The sequence below is a fragment of the Eublepharis macularius genome, chromosome 12 (assembly GCF_028583425.1).
Source record: "Eublepharis macularius isolate TG4126 chromosome 12, MPM_Emac_v1.0, whole genome shotgun sequence".
Classification (NCBI taxonomy): Eukaryota; Metazoa; Chordata; class Lepidosauria; order Squamata; family Eublepharidae; genus Eublepharis; species Eublepharis macularius.
The window spans coordinates 9,154,149-9,171,945 of record NC_072801.1 but is presented as its reverse complement, the minus strand read 5'-3'; the positions used below and the strand labels follow the sequence as shown (position 1 = coordinate 9,171,945).

General features: G+C 43.2%; 1 protein-coding gene across 1 annotated transcript; it reads right to left on the bottom strand.

Moving 5' to 3' along the window:
• Positions 1–855: 855 nt before the first annotated feature.
• On the bottom strand, positions 856–1,794 carry LOC129339045 (olfactory receptor 10A7-like). The gene has a single exon (XM_054993652.1). It carries the CDS (start codon positions 1,792–1,794, stop codon positions 856–858), a length of 939 nt encoding a protein of 312 aa, XP_054849627.1.
• Positions 1,795–17,797: the final 16,003 nt, after the last annotated feature.

The window sequence follows — 17,797 nt, the reverse complement described above, 5'->3', positions numbered from 1 at the left end:
TGAGCCAGTGTAATGTTGAGCTTGTGTATCTGCTTCTGGCTTCATCTATCCTGAGATGCAAAGGGACTGGGTGATTGGCAGAATAGCCCTAATGTCACACAGAGGCTGGCAAGCAAGCGAGTCTGTGGCTTCCACTAGCTGCTCTTTTCAGAGGTGCAAGACTAGCAGAGTATCTTAGTGTTGAAGGGGCCTGTGCCGCTGAAGAATGAAAGAAGGTGAACCATGGGTAACCATGGTGGTCTGCAGTAGAAGAGCAAGTTTTGAGTCCAGTAGCACCTTAAAGACCAACAAGATTTCCCAGGGTATGAGCTTTTGGGAGTCCAAGCTCCCTTCATCGGATAGATGAACACATAACATGAGGCAGAAAGGAAGAGGTCCCGTGGCCAGGAATAGCAAAGGGGACAAAAGGAGAAATTCATGGGTTGAGCCACTTAGAATTGTGCAGAGTGGTTGAACTATATCGCTGATGATGTCTTAAACAGATGCACCAAACTTCATTATGCTTCAAGGAGGGATATGGCCTTGTGCTTTGTCTCCTTCCTCTGAGAATGGGTGCAGGGGTTGAATTGCTATTTGTAACTGCAATGCAGAATGATGTCTTGCACATGCAAACAAACAGCCCCCCCTTCCCCCCGCCACTTAAGAGCAGGTGTAGTAGCTATTCAGACTTGAAACTGGTCCCCTGAGCATGCTTGCCAAATGTAATTCTGGTAATTCAGTGTTCAAGATATTTTGTTGCAAACGAAGAGGGGTGGGTGAGTGGACCAAACATGGACATTTTCCATTCAGTCAAAATAGATGATTTACAGCTGTGGGGAAATGCTTTGCTTCAAGAGGACTCTGGTAGAAGGGCTTTTAGAGCTGGGTCATTTTGCTTCGTCCTAGGACTTTCATAAAGGCCCCTTTTACCTCATTGTTGCGCAAGCTGTATATGATTGGGTTGAGCATGGGGTTTATGATGGTATAGAAAACTGAAATCACCTTGTCCTGCTGTGGTGTGCGCTGCTCCTTGGACCTCATGTACATGAGCATAGCGGTGGTGTAGAAAATAGTGACTGCTGTCAGATGGGCTGAGCAGGTGGAGAAAGCTTTCTTTCTGCCATCGGCAGAGGCAATGTGCAAGATGGTGGTGATGATGCGGATATACGAGAGCAGAATGAAGATGAAAGGCAGTATCTCAGTAGCGATCCCACCCATAAACATTGCGCTCTCGCTGGTGGTGGTGTCAGCACACACCAGCTCAAGCATGGCTGGTACTTCGCAGAAGTAATGGTCAATAACGTTGGAGTCACAGAGTGGGAGCTGTAACCAGACAAGTGGAACCACTGAGCCGAGGAAAGTCGTGATCCATGACCCAGCAGCCATACTGACACACACTTGTTTGCTCATGAGGATGGCGTAGCGCAAGGGGTAGCATATGGCGATATATCGGTCGAAAGCCATCACAGCTAGGAAAATGCACTCTGCTGCCCCTAAGAACAGGGTGACGTACATCTGAGCACCACAGAGTCCCGAGGAGATGGACTTCCTCGTCGACAAGAAGTTAGCGAGCATTTTGGGAACGACAGCTGAAGTGCAGCAGATATTTAGGATGGCGAGGTTGCAAAGGAAAAAGTACATGGGGGTTTGAAGGTGTGAGTCCAAGCTGGTCAGAGTCACAATAGCCGTGTTTCCAACCACAGTGACAGTGTAGACCACTAGGAATGTCACAAAGAGGAGAACTTGCAGCGCTGGGGAGAGGGAAAACCCCAGGAGAATAAATTCGGTGAAAGTAGTTATATTTTCCTTTCCCATTCTTAACAGTTCATGCTGACCTGTAGGAAGGAGAAAGGAGTACTGGTATGAAGCTGCCTTATACCAAGAGGCTACTGATTACCCTAACTTAGTATAGTTTAGTCCAAATGGCAGCCGCTTTCCAAGATTTTAACCCAAGGGTCTTTTCTTACCATACTCAGTAGAGGAAAAAATGGTAGCTAGCTGTGTTGTTCCATGGAAAAGTTCCAGAAATAGCAGTTGCACAATGCTTTTTTCTTAGGACATACTCAAGACAAAATAGCAAGGTTTTTTCCCCGATTGGCCTAGATGTTCTCTACCCAAAGTGGGAGAGAAAGGCAAGATACATTTTAGGGTATGATGGAGATGCCCTGAGTCTGCAGTTTTATGAGTCTTAAATGGAATGCAGGATCAGTTGCAGACTTACCAAGAATGAAATGTTGAGTTCAAAGCCTATTTCAAGATGCCGTGCGGGTTATGGAGACAGAGAAGAAGAATGGTGGGAACGGTTCTGTCCCCTTTGCAAATATAAAAGCCAGCAGCTTGAGTTGGAACTTGCCCTTGCAAGGCAGCAAGCTGAAGGAAAGTGGAAGCAATTTGCCCCCATTTTAGTGACTTCTACTGAGATCAGTTCATAAGGTGGCAGACGTTCTGCTGAAAATTGACATGGTGGAAAGAGTCATTGAAGGAGCTGACTGAATCTGTGCTTTTTAAAAAGGAGAACGTCTTGAGACTGTTTTTAAAAAGTCTCAACCATCCCCTTTATCAGATAGAAGAGACTAGAAACCCCTCAAAAATGACAGGATAAACAAACTTTGGCTCTTTCTGGAGAAAGTATTATTTTCTCTTTGAAATATTCTTTTCATTTTCCTTCCATAGCAGTAGACATATAACATTGATGCTGTGCAAAAATGTGTTTTTATCTGTCAGTAGCTGCAATCTATATCCCGCCATTGCTTCTGTAGAAAATGCAAGGTGACTGCGAATTAGCTGTATATATAAAACCATAGCCCTGAACCAGTTTTAGATGTAAGATTTAAAAGGATTTAAGAGCAGTCCTGCTGGATCAATGCAAAACTCTAGCATCCTGTTTCTCTACATCAACTCTAGCACCCATTTTCTCACAGTGGACAGCCGTATATTTCTGGGAAGTCCCAGAAGAGTATGAAGGTAACCCTTGCTGTTTGCTTCGAGCAACTGATATTTAGTGATATTCTGTCCCTGAATTTTGAAACTGAACATTTTATTACTTATTTTAGGCGTTTATATCCTACCCTCTTCAGAACTGGGAAATTGTTCTTGAGGATGTTTACAGATAAATGAAGATTCATGATAAAGATCACAGTGACAAGCATATAAAATGCTACTTAAACCAGCAGCAAATGTGCAGACGGGATATGTGTGCAAAAGGACCCATCTCTAAAATTCAAATCAGGAGGAAGCAGAACATGGACTGAAATTTGCCTATCCATGCACATTTCTAGCTGGTAAAATGTTTGTGGAATGACTTGCAAAAGTGACCTGATCACCACAAATATGCTAGTCCATATGAAATATGGGGCTTTCTTATTCCATCAGCTGACAGTTTGCATGTATCAGGGTTTTGGTTTTTTTACAACTTTGGTGGGTCGGGATCACCAATAGCCTCTACCAAGGCCCTCCATTTCTCTTTTACACACATTCCCCTGCAAGTATGCAGAAATCTGCAGAACTTTTGGGATGTTCCCTTTTAATACAAAATGCTCCATTTATATGGTATGTGGCTGTGATTACTTTCATTAGAAACCATCTCTTATTGTTATAATCAAGCAATTAAAACGAATTTAAAATGGCACTGATCAAAATTGTATCACATTCAATTGCTATCAGGAAAGAAAGCAACATTAAGGATTCTGGGGCAGCTTAGGCCTATTCGTATTAATTTGGAAATAATTCCAAATTATTTCAATGGCATTTGTTGCTCAAGGAAGTACTCCTAGGATTGAAATGTTGATGAGCCAATGTAGGCAACTTTTCCTTCTGGTTATGCCTGAATGTAGTGATTAGTCATAGCTGTATAATCTCTCTGTTTCCTGACATCTTTCAGATTTTATATCTACAAATTTTTATATCTTCAGTTTTAAAGGTGTGCATAAACATCAAATACTCTGTGGAATCAGCAAACTATATAACATCTTTGGAAGTAAAAGGGTCTAGAAGGGCCTGGTGCTCCGCTCTTCCCTCTGCCATACTTGAAGGCACATATAAGAATATCCTGTTTACTGAAAGGCTCTGTACTTGCCAGTCCAGGGAGGTGGAGACCATGGAACACGTGTTTTTTTCATGCTCGCCCTATAAGGTGGCACACAGTGAGTTTTCCGTTGCTTGGAAAAAAACCTGGATCTCTCTGAAAAACTTTTAGCAGATAAAAGTCTGCTAAAAGATCACTTACCAAGTAGCCAATTTTTGTATGGCAATACTCAGGTGAAGAAAATTTTATGATATGTTGATGTTAATAAATGTTAAACTTAAAAAAAATCTTTTTATTCTAATTGTGACATTTCTTAAATACGTATTTCTCCTGTATGTCGGGTCTAAGGACCGCAATCATCATTATCATATCTTCAGTTTTGGTTTACTCTCTTAAAAATAATTTGTCACATTTTGAAAGGCAAGGAAATTTATCCTGTAAACTGCACTGAGGGCAATTTCACATTCAGAAGTCTCAAAATATACACATTAATTGTCCTTTTTTATTTTATGGGTTGGTTTTGGTGTAATTTTTTTGCATTTCAGGATGAATATGGAAGTCCATGCTTGGGGGAAAAATTGTTGGAAAAGGTCAACTGTGCATTTTGCTGAACTCTGCCTTTTAAACAGGTTAATTATTTAGAATTAAAGGGTATTTTTTAAAAATTTGTTCAATGAGCTGAAAAGACAACAAATCCTGTGTGCAAGGTTTTGTTTAGTAAGTTGCACGGTTGACCCGTGGAAATAGAACATGTTCAGGTTTATAAATAGTTAAGTCATGGAAACAATTAACGGTTCCATCTCAGTGTTTGAAAACTTGCAATCATCGACGAATTGAAGGGCAGAAGGTCTATGCCAGTAAAAGGAAAATCAAGGTGGCATAAATGGCTTTTTAAGAGGTGGAAATTTCATGCATTATTCAGTATCTACTTACCAAAACTGCATCACCAGTTTTTCAGAAACAACAGTATGGTTAGCTAGGGATCAGAAGCACTGGATGGTTCTGTTCTGCTTACTGAGCCCTCTATATTTACGCTGGAGGCCAGAATGGTGTTCAAGGTGGTATGATGGAGAAACTGGGATTTTGGGGGTGGGGGGGCATAAACTATTGTTTCTGGTAGATCAAATTGTGCAGGGTTTTGCTGTGTAACATGGGCAAAGCTCAAAGAAAGGATTCAAGAAAGGTTCAGGTTGTAAGCAAAGCAAGAATGCTCCTGTCATAGTGGGGCCTTCAGAAGAAGCTCCTTGCACGTTAGCACAGTATCTCTATGGAAGTTCCCAGGTTCAGTGTCTGGTACCGCCAGTAAAAGGATCTTGGGTAGAAGGCATGGAGAGAAGGTTCTGCTAGAGCTCTTGGAGAAGAACAGTCGGTTGGAACAGATCAAAAACCTTACTTGGCATAAGACAGCTTCTTATGTTCATGTCATTTCTAACTCTGGGAAAAATAAGATAATCTTACTTCAATCTTGAGATACACTGATTTAGGTGGGTGGATACCTACTGATGTGGATACCTATCAAATATCCATTATTCTTTTTTTGTAAGAAAGGAGTAATTCTGATGGGGTGCTAGAACTGGCCCTTCCATCAGAAAGAATGTCAAACTAGGAATGGAATATTCAAAGTTTTTTTCTGCTATTTTTCTTCTCTTCCCTCTCCCCATTTACCTGAAAGGATGCTTTCTTTTAATTTATCATCTCAGCCAAGAACCAGGATGCAGGAGCTTGTCTTCTGCCTTCTCCAAAACTTGCAGAAATCGCTTGCTTGACATCAAAGGAACAGCTAGGCATGCATTTGACATGGTGACGCTTGACTTTGTGTGCAAGGTGTGGTCTTGAATATCGCACATTTATAAAAAGGAATTAAGTGACATTGGATTTGACCTCTTAACAAGAAAAGAAAAGAAAAAAGCTCGCACTGTTCATGGGGAAAATTCTTTTGTAGTCTCCGGGGAAACATGCTTGTATTTTTTGCTCTGTTCTGAAGCTATTTGAAACTAACTACCACTGGACTCCTGTGTTAATATTGCTGTGACAGACTAATCCCTCTGGAACTTGATGAGCTTCAGGGATCATAACTCAGATATGCAATGGAAGAGGAGTGACACACAGTTCAAAGGTACACACAGTTAGATGCTAATCCAGATTTCTCCTTTTCCACATTCAGTGGAAACCTCATCCTCTTTCAGTGGCAATCTGAAAGTCATACTGGCTGTGACGATCTGATTTGTGTGTTTACTTGTTTACACGTAAAGGAGGAACTGGGCAAGTCCATTATTTATCTAAGAAACAAATGGCCTGGCTGTGGGCAGTTATATCCTATTCCCTCCATTGCCTTTCCAGGGCTAGTTTGGTGCAATGATTAGAGTGTCAGACTGGCATCTGGAAGACCTGAGTTCAAATCCCCGTTCTGCCTCAAAGCTCACTGGGCAGCCTTTGGCCAATCACACTCTCTCCACTTCACAGAGCTGTTATGAGGATGAAATGAGTAAGGGACACCCATGAGGGTACTGTGCATTGTTTTGCAATCAATCATTACGACAGTCCTGTAAGGTAGGGCATATTTTAATTCCCATATTGCAAATGGGGGGACTGCGTCTTAAAATGGCATTCTGAAGCCTACTATGTATTTAGTATTTGCATCTGGCTACTCTATTCTGCCACAAATGGTGGGGTGGAAAAATGATATTGTTCTTCTCCATGTACCCCTCCCCTTCATGGCCCCATTCAGTTACCACGGTTTTCAAAATAAAAATTAATTTTTAAAAAAGTAATAGTTTCCCTTCCTTATTAAATCCAGATGTTCAAATGCAAGCTATACAACTGGGATTTGAACAGAACTGCACCTCCAAATAAGGATTTTCAATCCCAAATCAAAATCCATCCTGGTTGCCTCTGGAAAGGTCCTCAAGGAATTGGTTCCAAATAGGCTTTAGGCAACTGTGAAATAATCAGTTGGCACCAGTTGTGTCTTCCCCAGAGCCTGGTTGAAAATATTATACAAGTTTATATTATCTGAGTGGAGTTTGGCTTTGTGAGATAAACTGAGAGACGTTCCATGAATAAACTTTTAACAACGTTTGTACAGTTTCTCAGGAGATAAGATTTTCCCCTCTGGAAAATGTGCTCTCCCCACCCCAAGGCCAGTGATTAGTCCCTTTGCATCAGCTACTCTTGTGATTACAGAGTTGAAAAAGTTTGGCTGTGTTTTGTTTTCAAAGTTGAAGGAAGAAATTTATTCAGGCCAAAATAAGTTCAGTTGTGTATGTGTGATTAGTTGTGTATGTGTGATACATGCATCCTTTTTTCCCTCGTTGCTCTATTCTGCACTTGCACACACCATAGACCCTCAGATCTGTGATGCAGTTGCACAATAGAGCACTTGGTCAAAGGGGGACAAAATGTTGGCGGTGCCTGGTCACTGGTGGGGGCCTATGGAGTTGGGCAAGTCGTGTATGTGTTTCCGTATGACACTGGGTTGGGTCCAGGTGATATGTTGTCTAATGTCAGTCCTAGAATTGCTTGTGCTCAGTTTCAGCATTTCAACTTTGTACTGAATTTTTGCTAATCTTATGTCTTTGTAAATTTGCATTTATTTATCCTATGGCATTGTTTATTTAAATGATATTGACTGTGCTAAATCTTACTCTGTGTACTCTGTGTAATCCACAAACAAACATACAAGCAAGCAAGCAAACAAATGTGTAGTGGGATTCCTAGAAAAAAATCTCTGCTCGCCCATGATAGAATCTGTCCCCCTAGCATAGTAATAACATTCAATTTATATACTGCCCTTCAGGACAACTTAACACCCACTCAGAGCAGTTTACAAAGTCTGTTATATTATTATCCTCATGACAATCACCCTGTGAGGTGAGTGGGGCTGAGAGAGCTCCAAGAAGCTGTGACTGACCCAAGGTCTTACAGCTGGCTTCAAGCGGAGGAGTGGGGAATCAAACCTGGCTCTCCAGATTAGAGTCCTGCCGCTCTTTGGCTCTATTTCCAGTAAAGGCTACAACATGGCATGAGGCATGAACGTAGTTTGTTCACAGTATCTGATGCACATGAGAGATGCTGCCTTTGCACATGGCTAATAGCCATGGCTAGATATCCACCACCAGAACTTCTAGTCCAGCATCTTGGTTCTAACAGGACAAATGTTTCAAGCCCATAAATGGGCAGGAATGGTACTGCTCTCTCCTCCAACCCCCACAAGGTATATTCCCCAGCAACATTTTACGGCAAGATTTATTGGTAGCATTTTTTCTATATGAGCAGCAACTATGTACATTTTCAGAAGTTACCAAAGAGGATTTCCTGAAGAATGGGAGACTGTCAGATACGCCCTGCTTATCTGCCATGTATGTCTATTATTCTCTGTACTCTGGGCCTCTGAGAATGTGTAAAGAACTATCTGTGTAACTGTCTGATTATGTAGCCACCTGCTTGTCTTTGCAGGTGGCTGCTTTCACTTTCTCGACTGGTATGGGAAAGTGTCCTGGGAATGCCAGTGTGAGCCATATCTCCCTGAGACATGAAATGAGCTCATCCTTGTCTTCCCCTTCCGTACGCCCTCCAAACTCCTAGGCCCTGAGCGCCTAAAGTCTAATGGTCTTTATCCCAAGGTGGGAATCCTGCCCTATAACTAACATTGCTCTCCCCCTTTTCGTCACTTCTGCCAATGCTGTAGTCTGAGTACACTGATACTGATGGATCTCTAATAAAGAAACTTTTATTGGGCTCTTGAAGTGTCTTCAGTGAAGTAACTGGGGACCTAACTGGCAGAGCCTGACAGACTGTTGTAGGCCCAGAGAATGAAATGAAATCTACTGGGAATTGTATAAGGAATTAGGATGGGGTGAGAGAAGCGTGAGGCAATGGCACAGTGGAATTTGTGCAGGTAAGTAAGGTTTCCCGAATAGGTATATGCAGGAAAACTGAATAGGGAGACCTTCCTTGCCTTCCCCATCCTGCTATGCCCTGCCCCTCATATCATGGAAGTCAGTTCCTAGGGTCACCGACCTCCTGGTAGAGCTTGGAGTTCTCCTGGAATTACAATTTAACCTCCAGATTACAGAGATAATTTCCTTTGGAGGATAGAGAGGGTAGAATCTATGGCACCATACCATTGCTGAACTCCCACAGTCCCCAAACTATACCCTCCCCAGATACCACCCCCGAATCTCAAAGAATTTCCCAAGTCAGAGTTCAGTAGCACCTTTAAGACTAACCAATTTTATTTTATTGTAGCATAAGCTTTCGAGAATCAAGTTCTCTTCATCAGATGCCTGATCCGAACTGGTCAAATACAGAAGAGGAGGGGAGGGGAAAGAACAGGACATATATCACAAGAAGACAGGATGCAATTAGTGTGAAGGCAATCAAAACATTCCTTTGCTTGTAAATGTAAACATCTCCTTTTGGTGTGGAGTCAGTTTGCCGCAGTGAAGGTATACAATTCCTATGTAGTATAAGCCCTCGATAACCACAGCTCTCCCTGCCAGCTGCATCTGACAAAGAGAACTGTGGTCCCCGAAAGCCCACACGCACTCAGGCTGAGATAATTGACAAACAAAGCCCACACCAGGCGTCTCTGGGCTCCCCCAGACCACGCCTCTGTAAAGGAAATCTGTTACCTGTGATAATGTGATAACCATTCATAGTCTCTATTCAGTCCCAGCTTGACAGAGTCAAATTTGCATATGAATTCCAATTCAGCAGCCTCCCGTTGGATTTTGTTTTTGAAGGGTTTCTGTTGAACCACAGCGACTTTTAAGTCTTTGGTGGAATGTCCTGGTAGATTGAAGTGTTCTCCCACTGGTTTTTGGACGTTTCCATTTCTAATGTCAGATTTGTGTCCATTTATTCTTTTGCGTAGAGGTTGGCTGGTTTGTCCAATGTACAGAGCAGAAGGACATTGTTGGCACATGAGGGCATATATCAGATTGGAGGATGAGCAGCTGTAAGAGCCAGAGACAGTGTAGTTGATGCCATTGGGTCCTGTAATTGTATTCCCTGGGTAGATATAGGGGCAGAGCTGGCATCTGGGTCTGTTGCAGGGCCTGGTACCTGTGCTGGTGGCCCTGCTGGCCGATTCATGATTGTAAGTGAGAAGTTGTTTAAGATTGGGGGGCTGTCTGTAGGCAAGGAAAGGTCTTCCACCCAGGACTTCTGAGAGAGAGGTATCATTTTCCAGGATGGGTTGTAGCTCCCTGATGATACGTAGGATGGGTTTGAGACATACCACTCGGTCTATTGTCTACAGCCAAGCCTTACGTTACAACCGTATCTGCTCCGATGCTCTCATAAGAACATAAGAACATAAGCAAAGCCATGTTGGATCAGGCCAGTGGCCCATCCAGTCCAACATTCTGTCACACACAGTGGCTAGAAATCCAGTGCCATCTAAAGGACTGTCAGTGAGGCCAGGACACCAGAAGCCCTCCCACTGCCTTCCTTCCAGCACCAAGACAACAGAGCACCACCTCCCCACAAAGAGAATACCATCTATCTCCTGTGGCTAATAGCCACTGATGGACCTCTGCTCCATATATTTGTCCAGTCCCCTCTTGAAGCTGGCAATGCTTGTAGCTGCCACCACCTCCTGTGGCAACGAATTCCATGTGTTTATCACCCTTTGTGTAAAGTAGTATTTTCTTCTATCTGTTCTAACCCGACTGCTCAATAATTTCATAGAGTGCCCACGAGTTCTTGTATTGTGAGAAAGGGAGAAAAACACATCTTTCTCGACCTTCTCTAACCCGTGCATTATCTTGTAAACCTCTATCATGTCTCCCCTCAGTCGTCTTTTCTCCAGGCTAAAGAGCCCCAAGCGCCTCAATCTTTCCTCATAGGGAAAGTGTTCCAACCCTTTAATCATTTTAGTTGCCCTTCTCTGTACTTTTTCCAGTGCTATGATATCTTTTTTAAGGTGTGGCGACCAGAACTGTACACAGTACTCCAAATGAGGCCTCACCATCGATTTATACAGAGGCATTATGATACCGGCTGATTTGTTTTCAATCCCTTTCCTAATAACCCCTAGCATAGCATTAGCTTTTTTTATGGCAGTCGCACACTGTGCTGACGTTTTTAGTGAGTTATCTATCATGACTCCAAGATCTCTCTCTTGGTCAGTCTCCGCCAGTTCAGACCCCATCAACTTGTATTTATATTTTGGATTTTTGGTTCCAATGTGCATTACTTTGCACTTGGCTACATTGAACCTCATTTGCCACATGGATGCCCACTCTTCTAGCCTCGACAGATCCCTTTGGAGTGCCTCACAATCCTCTCTGGCTTTCACCACCCTGAACAATTTCGTGTCATCTGCAAATTTAGCCACTTCACTGCTTAATCCCAATTCCAAATCATTAATAAACAAGTTAAAAAGCATTGGACCCAATACCGACCCCTGTGGCACCCCACTGCTCACCACCCTCCACTGTGAGAAGTGCCCGTTTATGCTCACTCTCTGTTTCCTATTAATTAGCCAGTTTTCGATCCACAAGAGGACTTGGCCCTTTATCCCATAGCTACTGAGCTTACTTAGGAGCCTTTGATGAGGAACTTTGTCAAAAGCTTTCTGGAAGTCAAGATAAACAATATCTATCGGGTCTCCCTTGTCCACTTGTTTGTTCACTCCCTCAAAGAACTCTAACAGATTGGTGAGACAAGATCTTCCGTTACAGAACCCATGCTGAGTTTTCCTCATCAGCTTTTGGTCATCAATGTGCCCACTAATTTTATTTTTGATAATAGTTTCCACCAACTTACCCGGTATTGACGTCAGGCTGACTGGCCTGTAATTTCCCGGATCTCCCCTGGAACCTTTTTTAAAGATGGGGACAACATTAGCTACCTTCCAGTCCTCAGGAACAGATGCAGAGTTTAATGACAGATTACATATTTTTGTGAGGAGATCTACAAGTTCACACTTGAGTTCTTTCAGAACTCTTGGATGTATGCCATCTGGGCCCGGTGATTTATCAGTTTTTAAATTATCTAGCAGTCGCATAACCTCCTCTCTCGTCACCTCAATGTGACTCAGGTCTTTCAAAACCCCTCCCAAAGTCAGTGCTTCCGGAGTGGGCATGCACTTATCTTCCACAGTGAAGACAGAAGCAAAGAACGCATTCAGCTTCTCGGCCATTTCCCTATCACCCTTTAGTAATCCTTTTACGCCTTGGTCATCCAAGGGCCCCACGGCCTCCCTAGCTGGTTTCCTACTTCTAATATATTTAAAGAATTGTTTATTGTTTTTCTTTATGTTCTTTGCAATATGCTCCTCATATTCCCTTTTTGCCTGTCTGATCACAGACTTGCACTTTTTTTGCCACAGCTTATGCTCCTTTTTATCAACCTCACTCCGACTAGTTTTCCACTGCCTAAAAGAATCCTTTTTACCTTTTACAGCTTCTATTACATTGCTTGTTAACCATGCTGGCCTTTTCCTAAACCTATTTGTGCCTTTCCTAACCAGCGGTATATATTTAACTTGAGCTTCCAGGATTGTAGTTTTAAATAGTCTCCAAGATTCCCCAAGTGTTTTGACCTTTTTTACTTTCCCTTTCAGTTTCTTCTTCACGTACCCCCTCATCTCAGAAAAGTTACCCCTTTTGAAGTTAAACATGGCTGTGTTGGTCTTATTTGGCAATTTCCTATTTATACATATGTTGTACTCAATAACATTATGGTCACTGTTCCCAAGTGGTGCAATCACATTTACATCTCTCACCAGGTCTTCAGCATTACTGAGGACCAAATCCAGGATCACCTCTCCCCTAGTAGGTTCTGTAACCATCTGTTCCATAGCACAGTCATTGAGACAGTCTAGAAACTCACTTTCTCTCCCCCGATTCGAACACCCATTGGCCCAGTCAATGTGTGGGTAGTTAAAATCACCCATTACAACACAGTTTTTTTGTTTAGCAGCCATCTTTAATCCTGTCATCATTTTATAATCCTCCTCTATTTTCTGATCTGGAGGGCGATAACAAACTCCCACAGTTAAGTTTCCATTTGGGCCCGTAATTTCAACCCATAGCATTTCCAGAAGCGAATCTAATTCAGTTACCTTCTCAATCTTACTGGAATGTATACCTTCTCTGACATATAGAGCCACCCCACCACCAACCCTTCCCTCCCTATCCTTCCGATATAATTTATATCCAGGAATCACCGTGTCCCACTGATTTTCCTCATCCCACCAAGTTTCTGATATGCCCACAATGTCTATGGATTTGCCCAACACTAAACATTCCAGCTCCCCAATTTTACCTCGGACACTTCTAGCATTTGTATATAAACACCTGTAACTTCCCCGGCACACTTTGCCTCGAGACGTAGTTAGGTCATCTGCACTGTTTGTCTCCATCTCAGTTGACAACTCTAATCTATCTCCCTGTAGAAGTGTTATACCTAGCCCTTCATCTCTCTGAGATGAACCATCCTGAACCAGGGACACTTTATCTCTTGTCGGCTTTCCCCTAGCATTTAGTTTAAAAACTGCTCTGCCACCTTTTTGATTTTAAGTGCCAGCAGCCGGGTTCCTTCTCGGGACAAGTGGAGACCGTCTCTCTTGTACAGCTCCCGCTTGTCCCAAAAAGAATCCCAGTGCCTAACAAACTTGAACCCTTCCTCCCTACACCATCGTCTCATCCACGCATTGAGACTCCTGATCTGCGTTTGTCTCTCTGGCCCTGCGCGTGGAACAGGTAGCACTTCTGAGAAGGCTACCTTGGAGGTCCTGGCCTTGAGTCTCCTGCCTAACAGCCTAAATTTTTGTTCCAAGACCTCACGACTGCATTTCCCAACATCGTTGGTTCCAACATGGACCACGACCGCTGACTCTTCCCCAGCACTATCTACCAGCCTATCTATAACACGCGTAATGTCCGCTACCTTCGCACCAGGCAGGCAAGTCACCATACGGTCAGAACGCGGTTGTGCCACCCAGCTATCTACTTGTCTAAGGATCGAATCACCAACTACCAAGAGCCTCCCTCCCTCCCCACCCAGGGATGGTTCCTTGATGCGAAAGGAAACCTGCTCACCAACTGAAGAAGAGGTCCCTTCTGAGGGCATGTTCCCCTTATCCTCAATACGGTGCCCTGATTCCACAAGATCCTCATTCTCCTTGACAACAAGAACGCTGCCATTTTTAGAGTGGGACACATCTGTCCTGTCCCTGAGAATCTTGTCCTCGTGCCTATCTAACTGTCTCCGCTTCTCCAGGTCAGCCACCTTGGCCTCAAGGGTACGTACTCGTTCCCTGAGAACCAGGAGCTCCTTGCAGCGAGCACACATCCAGGACTTCTGACCAGAAGGCAGATAGTCATACATGTGACACTCAGTGCAATACACTGGAAAGCCCCCAACCCCCTGCTGGCATTCTTATGTTCGACCGAGACTCACACTTAAGAGATTTACAACAAGCATTTTTGAGACTACAGTACCCACCAAATGAAGTGAAGAAACAAATCAACAGGGCCAGACTAGTACCCAGAAACAGTCTGCTCCAGGACATACCTAAAGGAACTAACAACAGAACACCACTGGTTGTCACCTATAGCTCCCAGCTCAAACCCATCCAACGTATCATCAGGGAGCTACAACCCATCCTGGAAAATGATACCTCTCTCTCAGAAGTCCTGGGTGGAAGACCTTTCCTTGCCTACAGACAGCCCCCCAATCTTAAACGACTTCTCACTTACAATCATGAATCGGCCAGCAGGGCCACCAGCACAGGTACCAGGCCCTGCAACAGACCCAGATGCCAGCTCTGCCCCTATATCTACCCAGGGAATACAATTACAGGACCCAATGGCATCAACTACACTGTCTCTGGCTCTTACAGCTGCTCATCCTCCAATCTGATATATGCCCTCATGTGCCAACAATGTCCTTCTGCTCTGTACATTGGACAAACCAGCCAACCTCTACGCAAAAGAATAAATGGACACAAATCTGACATTAGAAATGGAAACGTCCAAAAACCAGTGGGAGAACACTTCAATCTACCAGGACATTCCACCAAAGACTTAAAAGTCGCTGTGGTTCAACAGAAACCCTTCAAAAACAAAATCCAACGGGAGGCTGCTGAATTGGAATTCATATGCAAATTTGACTCTGTCAAGCTGGGACTGAATAGAGACTATGAATGGTTATCACATTATCACAGGTAACAGATTTCCTTTACAGAGGCGTGGTCTGGGGGAGCCCAGAGACGCCTGGTGTGGGCTTTGTTTGTCAATTATCTCAGCCTGAGTGCGTGTGGGCTTTCGGGGACCACAGTTCTCTTTGTCAGATGCAGCTGGCAGGGAGAGCTGTGGTTATCGAGGGCTTATACTACATAGGAATTGTATACCTTCACTGCGGCAAACTGACTCCACACCAAAAGGAGATGTTTACATTTACAAGCAAAGGAATGTTTTGATTGCCTTCACACTAATTGCATCCTGTCTTCTTGTGATATATGTCCTGTTCTTTCCCCTCCCCTCCTCTTCTGTATTTGACCAGTTCGGATCAGGCATCTGATGAAGAGAACTTGATTCTCGAAAGCTTATGCTACAATAAAATAAAATTGGTTAGTCTTAAAGGTGCTACTGGACTCTTTTTGATTTTGCTACTACAGACTAACACGGCTAACTCCTCTGGATCTATGACCAAGTCAGAGTTAGCAACCATAAAGTAGATCAAGATGGGTAGCCGTGTTAGTCTGTCTGTAGCACTGGAAAAGAGCAATTGTCCAGTAGCACCTATAAGGCTAACAGAATTAGTGGTAGGGTAGGAGCTTTCGTAAGCTCACAAAAGGTCATACCCTACCACTCTTTTGTTAGTCTTATTAGGTGCTACTGGACTCTTGCTCTTAGCAACCGTAAGTTACTTCCCAAGGAACTTGGCGGGAGGCAAAGAAGGGGTCTACGATGGGAGAGGGGGTGGTATAAGGCAGGGTCCCCCAACCTTGTTAAGTTGTGGGCAATTTAGAATTTTAAGAGAGGGTGCCATCATGGGGGAGAGGTCTCCAAATGACTGCCTTGGGAAGGGGTATTAGGGATTGGGTGGCTCCTTCTGTGATGGAGGCAGCTGCTTTTAAATGCAGCAATCCCTGCAGATGCCTGCAGGGTCTTTATGAAATACCTCCTTCTTTAAGGGGATAAAGGAAAATGTTTGGCAATGTTTTGTTTTTTTTAACAAGGAAGTGGAGGGCTTACTTCCTGGGTAGCCACAGGGAGAGATTTCCAGGCTACATGTCGTGTGTCACTGGTTTAAAGCAATTTCATACATCTCCATAAGAACACTTGGTTAGGGTGCCAAGGAACGAGATCATCAGGTATTGCAAATACTTGAAGCACTTTGGGTTCAAAATACTCTAGGGGGGAAAGTTCCTGAACAACTGGGCTGGGTGCATCTCTATAATCACAGCCTAGTCTTCTGGGATAACTGGTAAAAGGTGTGCCTTATAAGCAAGGGATATAATTGTTTGGTTTTTTGAGACAATAAAAATTGTTCTTCCTCCATTGTAAGAAATATCTGATTGCTAGAAAGAGGCGGCTTTGGTTTTAAAAAAGGTCTAAGCCAGACCTTTTCTATATTCCTCCCTGATGTAATTTGTTCTTTTTAAAAAACTTTCTTTTTAATAGCAATGATCCAAGATTGCATTTACCTAGTCTGGGCTTTGACGAAAGAGGTGAGTGATGAGATGTTAATAGATTTCAGATGTTCCCTTCTGAGGAAACCTGCATATTTTTTAAAATAAAAACTTCATATGCAAAGTGAAATGAGGCTTACGTGCCAAAATCTGTGGGAAAGGTACGTTTGGAAGTTCTTTGGAATTAACATGTAGATGTTTGATGAATTTGATCACTCTGTTGGACCATGTAAAATCTGAAATGCGAGAGATGGGAGAAACTTCTGTTCTGAATTTTCAATCTTCTATGCAGGTTCTGTTTTATAGCAGTTGCTTGGTCATTTTATACCCATAGTCAATAATTTTAATTTTGTTTTTAATGATTATTTGGGCATATTTATCTTGGAACTGTGATTTTCGAGTGTTCTGCCCTTACAGAGTCTTCGACTTCCATCAGGTTTTATTCATGAATCACATCTATATTCTACCTTTCCTCTGGGAAGCTCAGGATGGGATACATGGCATCATCCTCTTTTAATCTCACAACAACTCTGTGAGATAGATTAGGTTGAGAAATAATGAACCATGATTAAGGGAACTGGGCAGGCTCAAACGCAGATGTTTCTGGGTGCTCACAATTTAATTTAATTTATTAGGTTTCTTGCCTGTCCTCCCCACGTGCAGCCTCAGGGCAGGTTACAACAATATGTAATAATACAATCAAAACAGCAATACACAATAAAATAAAATACACAATTTCATCGTTCCAATACAATAGTTAAAACCACAGTCTAAGATGCAGCATGTGGTGGTTCACCATAATACATCCCACACGCCCGTATCATGGAGGAAGAGCAGGCAAGTCACCAGAATGTAAAGCAAGCAGGGCGAGAAGGTGGCTGACTCCCCCAGCTGTTTTTCTCCAGTTCCTGCCTCTGAACATGGGAGGTTTCACTTGGCTATTAGTAGAATCCATCACGAACGTATCAACCCTCCATGTAGCTGATGTTGGGAAAGGGCTTTCTCTGCCTGGCAACAGTGTTGAGTTAGGTGGGCCAAAGGATATGCGTGTTCGAGTAGTACAGGATTCTTTTTTGAAAGGTTGAGGAAAAGACTTAATGTCAGAGCGCTATGTATTCAGAAGAATAAGACCAGAAACACTGAGG